We start from the raw sequence: 14,049 nt of genomic DNA on the forward strand, positions 1-14,049 counted from the left end.
CTGCCAATTATTTGTCTCTTCCATGGAAATGGATGCAAAGTATTTTTCCCATTGTTCTGCAAGTTCCCTTCTTTTAAAAAAACTTTAACCCATTACTGTCTGTAAGAGAGCTGTATTTTCCTTTTTAGTCTTTTTATACACCTACACAGAAGCTCTTACTGTCCATTTTTGTTTCTCTCCAGTCCTAACTTCTCTTTATCAGATGTAATGTTTTTTCCCTATTTCTCATCTTCCCTGAATGCTGAATTAGAGGCTGAATTAGTTAGAACCAGAGTTTATTGGGAACAGTACTGTTAACTGGCAAATGCACTTTGACTATATGGTTAATAACATACCACAGTAAATGGTCTCTTACCTCCTCCTGCTTGTGTAGTTGAACTGTCTCTCTCCAATCATCTTCAAGCAATCCTATGGCCATAGTAACTTGATTATCATCTCCACTAGCTTCAGTTGATTGGGGAAAACTACAAAATAGAGGCACAGGAAATCAAAGTGTGAGTGTAAGGTGGTACATGTCCAAAAAATTCATTCAACCTGAAATTGACAAGTGTTTAGTTTTTAATACTTTATTTACAAATTTCAGCTTTACAAAGACAAAACATATTGAAGATGTACAAAACAATGCAAAGGAAATGCAGCTCCAAGTGGAGCACAGGCAAAACAAACCAAAAACAAAAACAAAAAGGCTGCCAGACAATTTACAAAATTGTGTAAATAGACTTTAAAAAAAAGAGTTGACACAATAGTGGTATCACGGAAGCAATGTAAGATAAAATGAATAAAGGAATCTGGTTAGGCACCACATCCACTCATGAGACTAGACAGGTCAAAATCACTATGTATGTGAGGTAATATGACACTGAGCCAAGAAAGGTCCCCATATTCTCTCAAATATATTCTGTGTATTGGGTTTGTGCAGGCGCAGTCTTTCCATTTGTATAATAGACAACTTCTCCTTGAGCCACTGTGCAAAGGTAGGTGGAGTAGTAGACTTCCAGGTCAGAAGAATCTTAGCCGCCACCATTCCGAGATGCAGAGCAATCCGCATGTCATGCAGCAACTCAAGAGTCACTGCAGAACATTCAAAGATGGTGAGGTCGTGATTGGGCTGAATGTCTCTAGAATAGGCTTTTGAGAGCCACTCAAAAATTTCAGTCCAAAAGTTGTATAATGTAGGGCAAAACCAGAAAAGATGTGCTAGTGAGCCCTCAGCAGAGCGGCACTTGTTGCAATCAGGAGACACAGATGGGAAGATGCGATTCAGTTTTGTTTTTGAATAATACAATCTATGCATCACCTTGTACTGGATTAACCTGTAGCATGAATTAATAGAACAACAGTGTACCTGGGACATTGCCTCCTCCCAAAGTTCAAATGATACCTCTGAGTTCAAATCCCTAGCCCAGGCTTCCCTAATAAGATCTGTAGAAACCAAAGGAGTAAAGCAATTCACAAATTTTGATATTAACTGTTTGGAATCTGGAGGGAGCAAGAGGTTTTCAAGAAAGGGATGGGTGGTGGAAATAGGCTCGAAGTGTGGGCACTTTTCCTTAACGTAGTGTTTAACTTGGAGATAGTGAAAAAATGTGTACTAGGAAGGTTAAACTTGGTGCTTAATTGTGTGAATGACGCAAATTGTCCATCAATGTACAGATCTAAGAAAGTTTTGATACCCCTCTCTCTCCAGACTGCAAACACCCCATCTAATTGTCCAGGCTTAAATGAGTGATTATGACAAATGGGAGCATGTATGGAAACACTGGGAATTTGGTGAGCCACTTTTATTTGATTTAATATTCATAGAGAATTCTTTAAGGTAAAGTTTTGTTGGATTAGCTTGTCTGTTGAGGCATAAGTGGAAAGCAGAAGAGCAGGAAATGAAGAATATTTAACAACAGAGGCTTCCAGTATGTAGGAGTCCTGGAGTTAGCTGCCCAAAAGTAATGTTTGAAAATTGCCAGACCAAGACCACCCTTCTTAAGAGGTTTGTGTAGGTGAGCCTTAGATATCCTGTGTGATTTATAACCCCATACAAAGGGCAATATGATAGAGTCATTTCTTAAAAAAGAATGCATTTAAGTATATAGGCAGGTTTTGAAAAGGATATAGAAACCTGGGTAGGTTCACCATTTTGATCGCATTTACCCATCCAATCATGGATAAGGGCAGTATCCTCCAGGACTCGATATTTGTTGAGTTTTTCTAAGGATTCTGTAAAGTTAAATTTGAAAAGGTGCTTTGGGTTCTTAGTCAGTTTAATCCCCAGATAGGTGAAACAGTCCTTCTCTACTCTAAAAAGCAACTTTTTCAGGAAGTCTTCAGTAAATTGATCCACTAAGGGCACAAATTCACTCTTTCCCCAATTTATGGTATAGCCAGAAGTACTCCCAAAGGAATTTATATATTCCAGTAGGAAGGCAATAGAGACCGCTGGGTCGGCTAGACAAATAAGGAGGTCGTCCGCGTACAGGGTCACACAGGTCTCAAAATTGCCCAACTTAATACCTTTAATGTGTGGGTGGCCCCTAATGCCAATTACCAGGGACTCCAGCGCTATGTTAAACAGCAGGGGGGACAATGGGTCCCCTTGGCGAACGCCACATTGCAGAGAGAACGGATTGGATTTATCCCCATTTTCATCAGATGATCTTTCAATATTAGAAACTCCTATTACGGATGCAGAAATTAAAGGGGTTATTTCCTCTATGAATTCTGGGAAAGCACCAGGTCCAGATGGGTATACAGTAGAATTTTTAAAATGTTTTTCCGCTACTCTTTCTCCTTGGTTATGCAGGGTTTTTGAGGAAGCAATTAGATTGGGCAATTTGCCACAATCTTTTTATAGAGCTTTCATTTCTTTAATATTGAAGAAAGATAAAGACCCTACTGACTGTGCATCCTATAGACCAATATCTTTATTGAATGTAGAATCCAAGATCTTTTCCAAGTTATTGGCATCCAGGCTGGAGAAGGTATTACCCCAAACTATTTCGGAAGATCAAACCAGTTTTATTAAAAATCGCTATTCTTTTTTCAATGTTAGGAGATTATTGAATATTGTTTATACTCCTTCACATAGCACTTCAGAATGTGTAATTTCATTAGATGCGGAGAAAGCATTTGATAGAGTTGAATGGCCATACTTATTTAATGTGCTTGAGAAGTTTAATTTTAGTCAGACATTCATTTCCTGGATTAAACTGATATATCATACTCCTGTAGCCTCAGTGCTTACTAACAATCAAAGATCTCCCTTTTCTCATTTATTTCGGGGTACTAGACAAGGCTGTCCTCTTAGTCCATTATTATTTGATATTGCTTTAGAACCCTTGGCAATTGCTATCAGAGAATCACAAAACATTTTTGGCATTAATCGTGGGACAGATATACATAAGTTATCATTATATGCAGATGATTTATTATTACTTATTTCTGATCCTAAGAAATCCATTCCTGCAGTTTTATAATTGTTGGCTCAATTTAGTGATTTTTCCGGGTATAAATTAAATCTTAATAAGAGTGAATTGTTTCCTTTAAATAGACAGGTTCCAATTTATGGAAATTTACCTTTTAAATTAGTTAATGATTCTTCTATTTACTTAGGGATTAAAATCACAAAAAACTATAAAGACTTATTTAAGGTTAATTTTTTTACCCTTAATTGATCAGATTAAATGTTTGTTTACTAAGTGGTCACCACTATCTTTATCTCTGATAGGTCGGATTAATGCTATTAAGATGGTTATTTTACCCAAGTTTTTATATATAGTTCAAGCAGTACCTATTTTTATTCCGAAATCTTTTTTTGCTAATGTTGATTCAAAAATTATATATATACGGCAGAATAAAAATCCTAGGTTAGGTAAAATATATTTACAGAAGGCAAGGAAGGAAGGTGGATTGGCATTGCCTAATTTTAGATTTTATTATTGGGCAGTTAGTATCCGATAGTTGATATGTTGGTTAAAGGATTGGGATATATCTTTTAGCCCTCATTGGGTGAACCTGGAAGTTAAATCTGTACAAGGATTTCCATTGGGTTCTATTTTAGGGACTTCTCTTCCCTTTGCTCTTTCTAAATTGCCGAAACGAATTGACAACCCGATAGTTAATCATACTTTACCTATATGGTTTCAATTTCGGAAATTGAATATTCCTATTGTATCCAATTGCTTTTTTTATCCTTCTATTATAGACCAAGCTTATTCAGCTTGGAAGACTAAAGGATTACTACGATTTTCCGATTTATTTTTGGATAATTGCTTTATGTCTTTTGAGCAATTATCTAATAAATATAACTTGCCTAGATTTCATTTTTTTAGATATTTACAGATCAGGAATTTCTTAAATACTGTACTTCCTACTTTTCCAAATTTTGTGTCTTCAGGTATTTTGGAGAATTTGTTTGAACTAAATCCTTTTCAGAAAGGGCTAATATCAAAACTTTACAATATAATTATGAAGATACGTTCAGAGCCCTTTTATAAGACTAAGAATGATTGGGAAAGAGAACTTAACCTTACTATCCCTATTGAGAATTAGGATAAAATTCTTCAGTTAGTTAATACATCATCTATATGTGCTAAACATTCATTAATACAGTTTAAAGTCGTGCACAGGGCTCATATGTCCAAGGATAAGTTGGCTCGTTTTTATTCCTATATAAATCCTATTTGTGACACATGTCATTCTGAGATAGCGTCTTTAACTCATATGTTCTGGTCGTGTCCACTTTTGAAAAAATATTGGAAAGATATTTTTGATATTATTTCTGCGGTATTGAACATTGATTTACAACCTCATCCTATTACTGCAATTTTTGGTTTACCAATGATGGACTCACTCCATTTATCCTCTTCCGCTTGTCGAATGATTGCATTTCTTACATTAATGGCTAGAAGATCTATTTTGTTGAATTGGAAAGAAATTAATCCTCCTACTGTATTTCATTGGTTTTCTCAAACTATGTTATGTCTAAATTTAGAAAAAATTAGAAGTGTTGTATTTGATACTTCTATTAAATTTGAAAAGGTATGGAGACCATTTATTCAATATTTTCATATGATGTAATATGACCCTGTTCCAAGCCTATTTGTTTTTCCAGTTTCGATTTTATATATGTTGAGAGGATCGGAGTTGACGACACTGATGATTTTGTATTTTTGTGAGTTATTATAAACAGCCCTTTTTTTCATTTTTTCTTTTTTTTTCTTTTTTTGTTTTTTCTTTATTAGTTATTAGATTATTAGATTAGTTTTCATTTGCATAATTTTTTTTCTTTTTCTTTTTTCTGTTTTTTTAAAATATATTATGATATACCTAGGTTTGCCTTGTTTATTTGTATATTGTATCGTCCATGATTTGGGAATACTCATTTATACTGTAATCATTGCTTATGTATTCTTTCATGTTCAGTTGAAATGTGTATGTTTGTAATCCCATTATCTATGTATCAATTTTATTTTGTTGATATTAATAACAATAATAAAATAATAATAAATAATAAAAAGATTGAAAGGATTTATCCCCATTTGTGTAAATGGAGGATTTTGGATTAGTATATAATATTTTAACCCATTCTATGAAAGTGTTGCCGAATCCAAACTTCTTGAGTGTTGCAGTTAGATAGGGCCACTCTATCAAATCGAATGCCTTGTGGGCACCTAGAGACAGTATAGCAGCTCTATCACCTTTCCCAAAATTGGCATTCAAAATATTGAGAATTTTGCGGACATTACAAAAGGAGTACCTGCCCGGGGTAAATCACGTTTGGTCTGGGTGAATGATATTTGCTATATGCTTACTGAGCCGATTTGCTAACACTTTGTAATATTTATAGATCATAATTTAGTAGTGCAATGGGCCTATAGCTTCCAGGGTCTGTTTCGTCTTTATCTCTTTTTAATAAAACACAGATATTTGCTTCACTGAGAGAGGGTGGGAGCCACTTGTTTTTAAAGGTATCCTGAACTATTCTCAGCAAAGCTGGTGTAAGGACATCCCGGAAGGCTTTGTAGAACTCTGGCCCGAACCCGTCTGGTCCAGCTGCCTTACCGGTGGGAAATGCTTTGATAGTATCCTGTAACTCAGATAGTGAAAAATCCAAATCCTCCCTGAAAGCTGCATCTAATTGTGGGAAATAAAGTGGATCAAAAAACTTATCAAAATCTTCCTGTGCAGCTGTTGATTTGGAGGTGTTAAATTTCTGAATAGAACTCACTAAGTTGTTTGTTAATATCCTTTAAATCCGTAAGCATCAGGCCAGATTTGGATTTTACTTTGTAAAACTCGTTTTGCTTGTTCTCCTTTTAACTGCCTTGCCAATAACTTCTGTGGTTTGTCCCAAACTCAAAATGTCACTGTTTAAGTTTAAGTAGTATGTTGTCAATTTGTTCCCCTAGAATGGAGATGTATTCGTATTTTAATTTGAGAATGTTATTATAATCTGACTGGAGCAAAGAGTTTTTGTAAGCCTGTTCAGCCACTAGTAACTCTTTCTCAATCACTTCCAATCTACCTCCCTTAGCCCTTTTCAGTGTTGCTTCATAAGAAATAACTTGTCCTCTGATATACACTTTAAGTGTTTCCTAGAGTGTTGAGTCATTCACCTTGCCATTGCCATTGATCTTAAGGAACTGCAAGATGTGCTTCATAATATATTTTTTAAATGCCTGATCCTTGAGCAAAAAGGGATTAAAGCGCCAGTTATAGGCTTGCTTAGGGAGGAACAATTGAAGATTGAGATCGACAGGACTATGATCAGATATTATTATGCTGTGATATTTGGTGTGGTCAATATTAGAGATTAATCTAGTCAACTAAAAAATAATCAATCTGTGTATATGATCTGTGTACATGAGAATAAAAATAATCACAGTCAGATGGGTGTTGTAGTCTCCAAATATCCACCACCTTCTTCGACTTCATCAAATTGTTAAGAGTTTGCACAGCAAGAATATTGGGTGGGGGGGGCAGAGGACAGCCTATCTAAATATGGGTCTAGGTAAAATTAAAGTCACCCCCAATCAATACGTGGCTTGAATCGTTATCTGGGATCAGATCAAGCACCTTACAGAAAAAACCTGGATCATCCGAGTTCAGCCCATAAATGTTTACCAGTGTAATGGGAAGTGAATTGTTATGCCCAGTTAAAATTATAAACCTGCCACTTGGATCAATTGTGAATGAGTGAAAACGAAAAGGCACAGTCTTACGGAAGAGAATGGCAACGCCTCTGGCTTTGGAAGTGAAAGGTGACTGACGGACCTGTGAAATCCAATTAGCCCTGAGTTCCCTATGCTGAGTGGCTTTAACATGAGTTTCTTGTAAGAATATAATGTCAGATTTCAGTGACTTCAAATGCGTGAAAACTTTACCTCACTTTATTGGGTGACCTAAACCACGCACATTCCAAGAGACCAAGGATATGGAGTCAAGAGAATTACTAATTTGTGGTACCTTTTGCATTATAATGAAACACAACTTAACATTCAGTCTGGCAGCCAGCAAAAACCAACAAAAAATAACGTGAACAGTTAACAAATATATGAACAAAACCCCCACCCACTGCTTCCCCAAATGAAGCAGAGTTGCCCTCATCCTAATCTGGGACTGCTAGACAAAAGCAGAGAAAAACGCCTCCAACTAACAGCTCCTCATTAGCACACATAGTAAAGAACGTAGAAAACAGAACTGCCATAATTAAAGTCTGCTCGGAGCACATTTAGACTCTCTTCATTTATGTTGTGAAAAACAGCCTTTCGAAGTTTTTGGTCTACGAAATTCTTGGCTTCAACCGGGTTGCTGAATACTTTTACTTGCCCTTGGTAATGAACGTGGAGCCTGGCCGGGAAACATAGCAAATGCCAGACCTCCCTCTCTCAGCAGTTGCAGCACCTCACAAAAACTCTGCCGCTGCTCCATAACCTCCGCGATGTAGTCAGGGTAGATTAAGATTCGATGACCTCCATAATCCATCAAGTGTTGCCTCCCGAGTCGCAGAATCTTTTCTTTCTCCTGTGCGAAATGCACCCGTGCAATAATCCTGCGGGGCCTTGAGCCTTCCAGTGGTTTGGGCTGTTGTAAGTGGTGTGCTCTATCGATAACGACCGGCTTAGTGAAGTTATCATCCTCCAGCAGCTCAGGGATCAGGTTAGCGACAAGTTCAGTCGGCCTCCCTTCTGGGACACCAACAATCTTTATGTTATTGCATCTGGATCTCCCCTCCAGATATGAAAGCTTGGCCTGCTGCCTTTTATTTTCTTGCTGCAGCTCCACGACTGAAGTTTCCACGATGTGGATTCACTGCTCATGGTCGGCAGTCTGATTTTTGGTGTTCGACAGTCTCTCAGTGAGTGCTTGCTGGGCGGACAACAGACTCGGGAAACTGTGCTCAAACTTGTCAAAGCACTCATTGAAGGACTGCAAAAGCTTGTTTAACATTTTCTACCAAGTAAGAGGAAGCTCATCTTCCTCTTTGGCTGATGACACTTCTGGAGGTTTCTTACTAGCTTGGTCCCAGCTAACATTAGCTGCAGCATCAGCTAGCGGGCGAGCAGCTCCCTTCCCGCCTCTTGCTGTTTTACTGGACATGTTCATGTTACACTTTTTGGTGGCGTAAAAGAGAAACAAACAACGGAGATCTTGCAACGAAAACTGAGAGTCAAGCGTTCAAAAAGGCAGTTTTAACTCGTAAAGTTTGGTATGCCATCAGGAGCTCGGAAAAACACCTAGTGCCCCCTTGACATTGTTTAGTGCCATAGACATTGATATTGGCAGCTGGAACACAGATTTCTGCTGTAGTATTCAAACCCTGTAACCCATGAATTTATAGTGTATATCTTACTAATAAGAATGGAAGTGGGCTAACAATATTTCTTTTGAATTCATCAGTGGAACTTATCAGAGGAATAATGATAACTTGTGCAATAACAACAATTTTCACAAATCAATTCCTGAAAGCCACCTGACGAAGATTCATAAAGAACACTTCTGAAGACTCTCCACACTAATGGCAGAAGGCACACTGCAAAGTAGCTCCAAATCAGTATATCGCAACCAGAGTGAAGTGGGGAGAGTTACATTCAGCCATGCATACGTGCCGAGTGGTCGAAAACGAACCACAGTCTTGGTGGAAAGCCAAGTAATGAAAGGACAGAAACTGGCTCAGCACATTAATGTGTAGTTAATCTGCAACTCTGAATATGACTGACTCATAAATCACACACCAACTTTTCCAATATGATTTATGGTACTGTGCCCAAGGCTTAGGTATGACATATGTGAGTGATGATAAACTGGATTCTGGTATGGGTCTCATGGTTGGGGAGAAGGGAATCATGGTTGTAAAAAGGGGAAAGGGAGGGGGAGGGAGCAAGAAGCAACAGAGAGACATTCTGTAATGATTAATAAACCATGACCTTGCCTGGTGTCTCAGGGCTGGGTGTGCCTGCACCTGTGCCACCCTCTGCCCTGGCACTCCTCCTCTGCCACCTATCTCGCATCCCTCCAGCAGCGTTCTACCCTCACCATTCCCAACATCCTCTGCTCCCTGCATATTTACAAACTCCCTCTTTACTCCACATTGACAAATAGAGTATTGCACAAAAATCATTTTTCTTTTTTTTTTCCCTAAATCTTTTTATTAATATTAGTAATATGGACAGAATACAGATGATATATTGATAAAGAAATTACCAACATACACATTCCATTACATATGGAAAAAAAACATACATAATAGTTACAATATAAATGAGTTTACCAAGACATAAGCCATAAGATATATGTATGGACATAGTAAATCTAAATATTTCATAATGTATAATATAAAAAAAACAGAAAAAAGAAAGAAAAAAAATTTATATAATGCAAAACTAACTAATCTAATCTAATAACTATAACTAATAAGTAATATAAAAGAAAAAAAAACAAACAAAAGAGAAGGAAAAAAAAAAGAGAAGGAAAAAAAAAAGTGGGCTGTTTATAATATCTCACAAAAATAAGTATTCATCAATGCCGTCACTTCCGGTCCTCTCAAAATACATAAGCTAAAAGCTGGGAAATCAAATGTACTTGGCACAGGGTCATATTACATCATATGAAAATGTTGAATAAATGGTCTCCATAACTTTTCAAATTTAATAGAAGTCTCAAAAGTACCACTTCTAATTTTTTCTAAATTTAAACATAGTTTGAGAGAACCAATTAAATACAGTGGGAGGATCAATTTCTTTCCAATTCAACAATATAGATCTTCTAGCCATCAGAGTTAGAAATGCAATCATTCGACGGGCTGAAGAAGATAAATGCTGTGAATCTAACATTGGTAAACCAAAAATTGCGGTAATAGAATGAGGTTGTAAATCAATATTCAAAACCGCAGAAATAATATCAAAAATATCTTTCCAGTATTTCTCCAAAAATGAACACGACCAAAACATGTGAGTTAAAGACGCAATTTCAGAATGACATCTATCACAAATAGGACATATGAGAGTAAAAATGAGCTAATTTATCCTTGGACATATGGGCCCTATGTACAACCTTAAATTGTATTAGTGAATGTTTGGCACATAACGATGATGTATTAACTAATTGAAGAATTCTATCCCAATTCTCACTAGAAATACTAAAACTCTCTCTTTCCCAATCCTGTTTAGTCTTATAAAGGGGCTCTGAACGTATCTTCATAATTATATTATAAAGTTTTGAAATAAGCCCTTTTTGAAAAGGGTCTAATTCAAATAAACTCTCCAAAGTATCTGAAGGCACGAAATTTGGAAACGTAGAGAGTACAGAACTTAAAAAATGTCTAATCTGTAAATATCTAAAAAAATGAAATCTCGGCAAGTTATATCTGTTGGATAATTGTTCAAAAGACATGAAACAATTATCTAAAAATAAATCAGAAAATCTTAGTAATCCCTTAGTTTTCCAAGCTGAATAAGCTTGATCTATAATGGAAGGGTGAAAAAAACAATTAGATACAATAGGACTATTTAAAACGAATTGAGTCAACCCAAAAAATCTCCGAAATTGAAACCATATACGCAATGTATGTTTAACTATCGGGTTGTCAATTCGTTTCGGCAATTTAGAAAGAGCAAAAGGGAGAGAAGTCCCTAAAATAGAACCCAAAGCATAAGCTGATACCGATTTAGTTTCTAAACTCACCCAACAAGGGCCAAAAGATCCACCCCCATCTTTCAACCAGCATAACAAATATCTAATATTAATTGCCCAATAGTAAAATCTGAAATTAGGTAATGCTAACCCGCCTTCCTTTTTTGTCTTCTGTAAATATGTTTTACCTAACCTGGGATTTTTATACTGCCATATATATGAAGAAATGTTAGAGTCAACATTAGTAAAAAAAGATTTCGGGATAAAAATTGGTATCGCTTGAAAAATATATAAAAACTTAGGTAAAATAACCATCTTAATAGCATTAATCCTACCTATTAGAGATAGAGACAAAGGTGACCACTTAGTAAACAAACCTTTAATCTGATCAATTAAGGGTAAAAAATTAAATCCAAATAAATCTTTATGGTTCTTTGTGATTTTGATCCCTAAATAAGTAAAAGAGTCATTAACTACTTTAAAGGGTAAATTTCCATAAATTGGGACCCGGTTATTTAATGGAAACAATTCACTTTTATTAAGATTTAACTTATACCCAGAAAACTCACTAAATTGAGCCAATAATGATAAAACTGCTGGAATGGATTTCTCCGGGTTAGAAATGAATAGTAATAAATCATCTGCATACAAAGATAACTTATGAATATCTGTCCCACGATTAATACCCAAAATATCCTGTGATTGTCTGATGGCAATTGCCAAAGGTTCTAAGGCAATGTTAAATAGTAATGGACTAAGAGGACATCCCTGTCTAGTGCCCCGAAATAGGCGAAAAAAGGGAGATCTTTGATTATTGGTAACCACTGAGGCTACTGGAGTATGATAAATCAATTTAATCCATGATATAAATATCGGACTAAAATTAAACTTCTCCAACACATTAAATAAGTAAGGCCATTCAACTCTGTCAAATGCTTTCTCCGCATCTAATGAAATCACGCATTCTGAAGTATCATGTGAGGGAGTATAAACAATATTCAACAATCTCCTAATGTTAAAAAAAGAATAACGATTTTTAATAAAGCCAGTTTGATCATCTGAAATAATTTTGGGTAATACCTTCTCCAATCTAGATGCCAGTAACTTAGAAAAAATCTTGGAGTCTACATTCAATAAAGATATAGGTCTATAAGAAGCACAATTAGTAGGGTCTTTATCTTTCTTCAATATTAGAGAAATGGAAGCTCTATAAAAAGATTGTGGCAAATTCCCTAATCTAATGGCCTCCTCAAAAACCTTACCTAACCAAGGGGAAAGAGTAGCGGAAAAAAATTTAAAAAATTCAACTGTATAACCATCTGGACCCTGTGCTTTCCCAGAATTCATTGAGGAAATAGCCCCTTTAATTTCTACATCCGTAATAGGAGTATCCAATATCAAAAGATCATCAGATGATAACCTTGGAAAATTTAATTTCCCCAGAAAATCAGACATGGTATTATAATCTTGAGGAAATTCAGATTGATACAGGGAGGTATAGAAATCTTGAAATGCCTTATTTATCTCATCATGATTAACTGTCAGATTCCCATTCTGCTGACTAATCTTAGTGATTTGACGTTTAACCAGAGCATTCTTCAATTGACTAGCTAACAGTTTACCAGATTTATCACTATGTATATAAAAATCAGATTTAGTTTTCATTAATTGATTTTCAATCGAGGATGTAAGTAATAAACTATGTTCCATTTGAAGTTCAACCCTTTGTTTGTAAAGCTCCTTACTAGGAGCAATCGAATATTTCTTATCAATCTCTTTAATTTTATCAACCAATAAAAGAGTTTCCATCTTGATACGTTTCCTCAAACCAACAGAATAAGAAATAATCTGTCCACGTATATAAGCTTTAAAAGTGTCCCAAAGTGTTCCGCAGGAAATATCATCTGTAGAATTAGTTGAGAAGAAGAAGTCGATCTGCTCCTCCATAAATTTAATAAAGTCAGAGTCTTGCAACAAGGTAGAGTCAAATCGCCATTGTCTAGCATTAAAAGCTGTATCCGTAAATTTCATAGAAAGTAATAACGGAGCATGATCAGAGATAGCTATAATATCATAGTTACAACCGATTACCAATGGAATAAAACAAGAGTCTACAAAAAAATAATCAATTCTTGAATAAGAGTGATAAACATGTGAGAAAAAAGAAAACTCTTTGTCATTAGAATGCCGAAATCTCCAAACATCAAAAACTCCATTGTCAGTCAAAAAGGAGTTAATACAAGTGGCCGACTTATTAGGTAAAGTCTGAATAGATAAAGATTTATCCATCAGAGGATTTAAACAACAATTAAAGTCACCACCCATTATTAACTTATATTCATTTAGATTGGGTAAAGAAGTAAATAAAGACTTAAAAAAGTCAGGACAATCCACATTTGGAGCATAAACATTAACCAAAGCAACCTTTTTATTACAAAGTAAACCCGTAATTAACAAAAATCTGCCATTCGGATCCGAAAAAATATCATGTTGAACAAATGAAATAGAGGAGTCAATAAAAATTGAAACTCCTTTTACTTTAGCATTCGAATTTGCATGATACTGTTGACCCCGCCAAAATCTAAAAAAACGAAATTTGTCCTCCCTCCTCACATGAGTTTCTTGTACAAAAATGATATGAGCATTAAGTCTTTGGAATACTTTGAAAATCTTCTTTCGTTTAATTGGATGATTTAAACCATTAGTATTCCAAGACACAAAATTAATGGTCTGAGCCATAATTCTATAATCAACCCTTTGGTATAGAAAGGGTTAACCAACTTATAAACTCATGCACCCGGAAGAGGAACAAAAGTAGTGAGAAGACCCGGAAGTGACAACAACACAGACATATTTGAAGTTCAAAAACAGCCCGAATAAAAAAACTAACACAAACTGGTACAAAAAAAATAGAATTAGAAAACA

General features: G+C 35.7%; 1 protein-coding gene across 2 annotated transcripts in view; it reads right to left on the reverse strand.

Annotated features, from left to right (window-relative positions):
• The window catches only part of atp13a2 (ATPase cation transporting 13A2), a 144,089-nt gene that overhangs the window by 77,449 nt on the left and 52,591 nt on the right, over positions 1–14,049 (reverse strand). For both annotated transcript variants that reach the window (XM_059951899.1, XM_059951900.1), the window contains exon 5: positions 356–464. In XM_059951899.1, the coding sequence (XP_059807882.1) occupies positions 356–464 (109 nt within the window). The remainder of the gene's footprint in view (positions 1–355; positions 465–14,049) is intronic.

This window comes from Hypanus sabinus, chromosome 27 (genome assembly GCF_030144855.1).
Source record: "Hypanus sabinus isolate sHypSab1 chromosome 27, sHypSab1.hap1, whole genome shotgun sequence".
Lineage (NCBI taxonomy): Eukaryota > Metazoa > Chordata > Chondrichthyes > Myliobatiformes > Dasyatidae > Hypanus > Hypanus sabinus.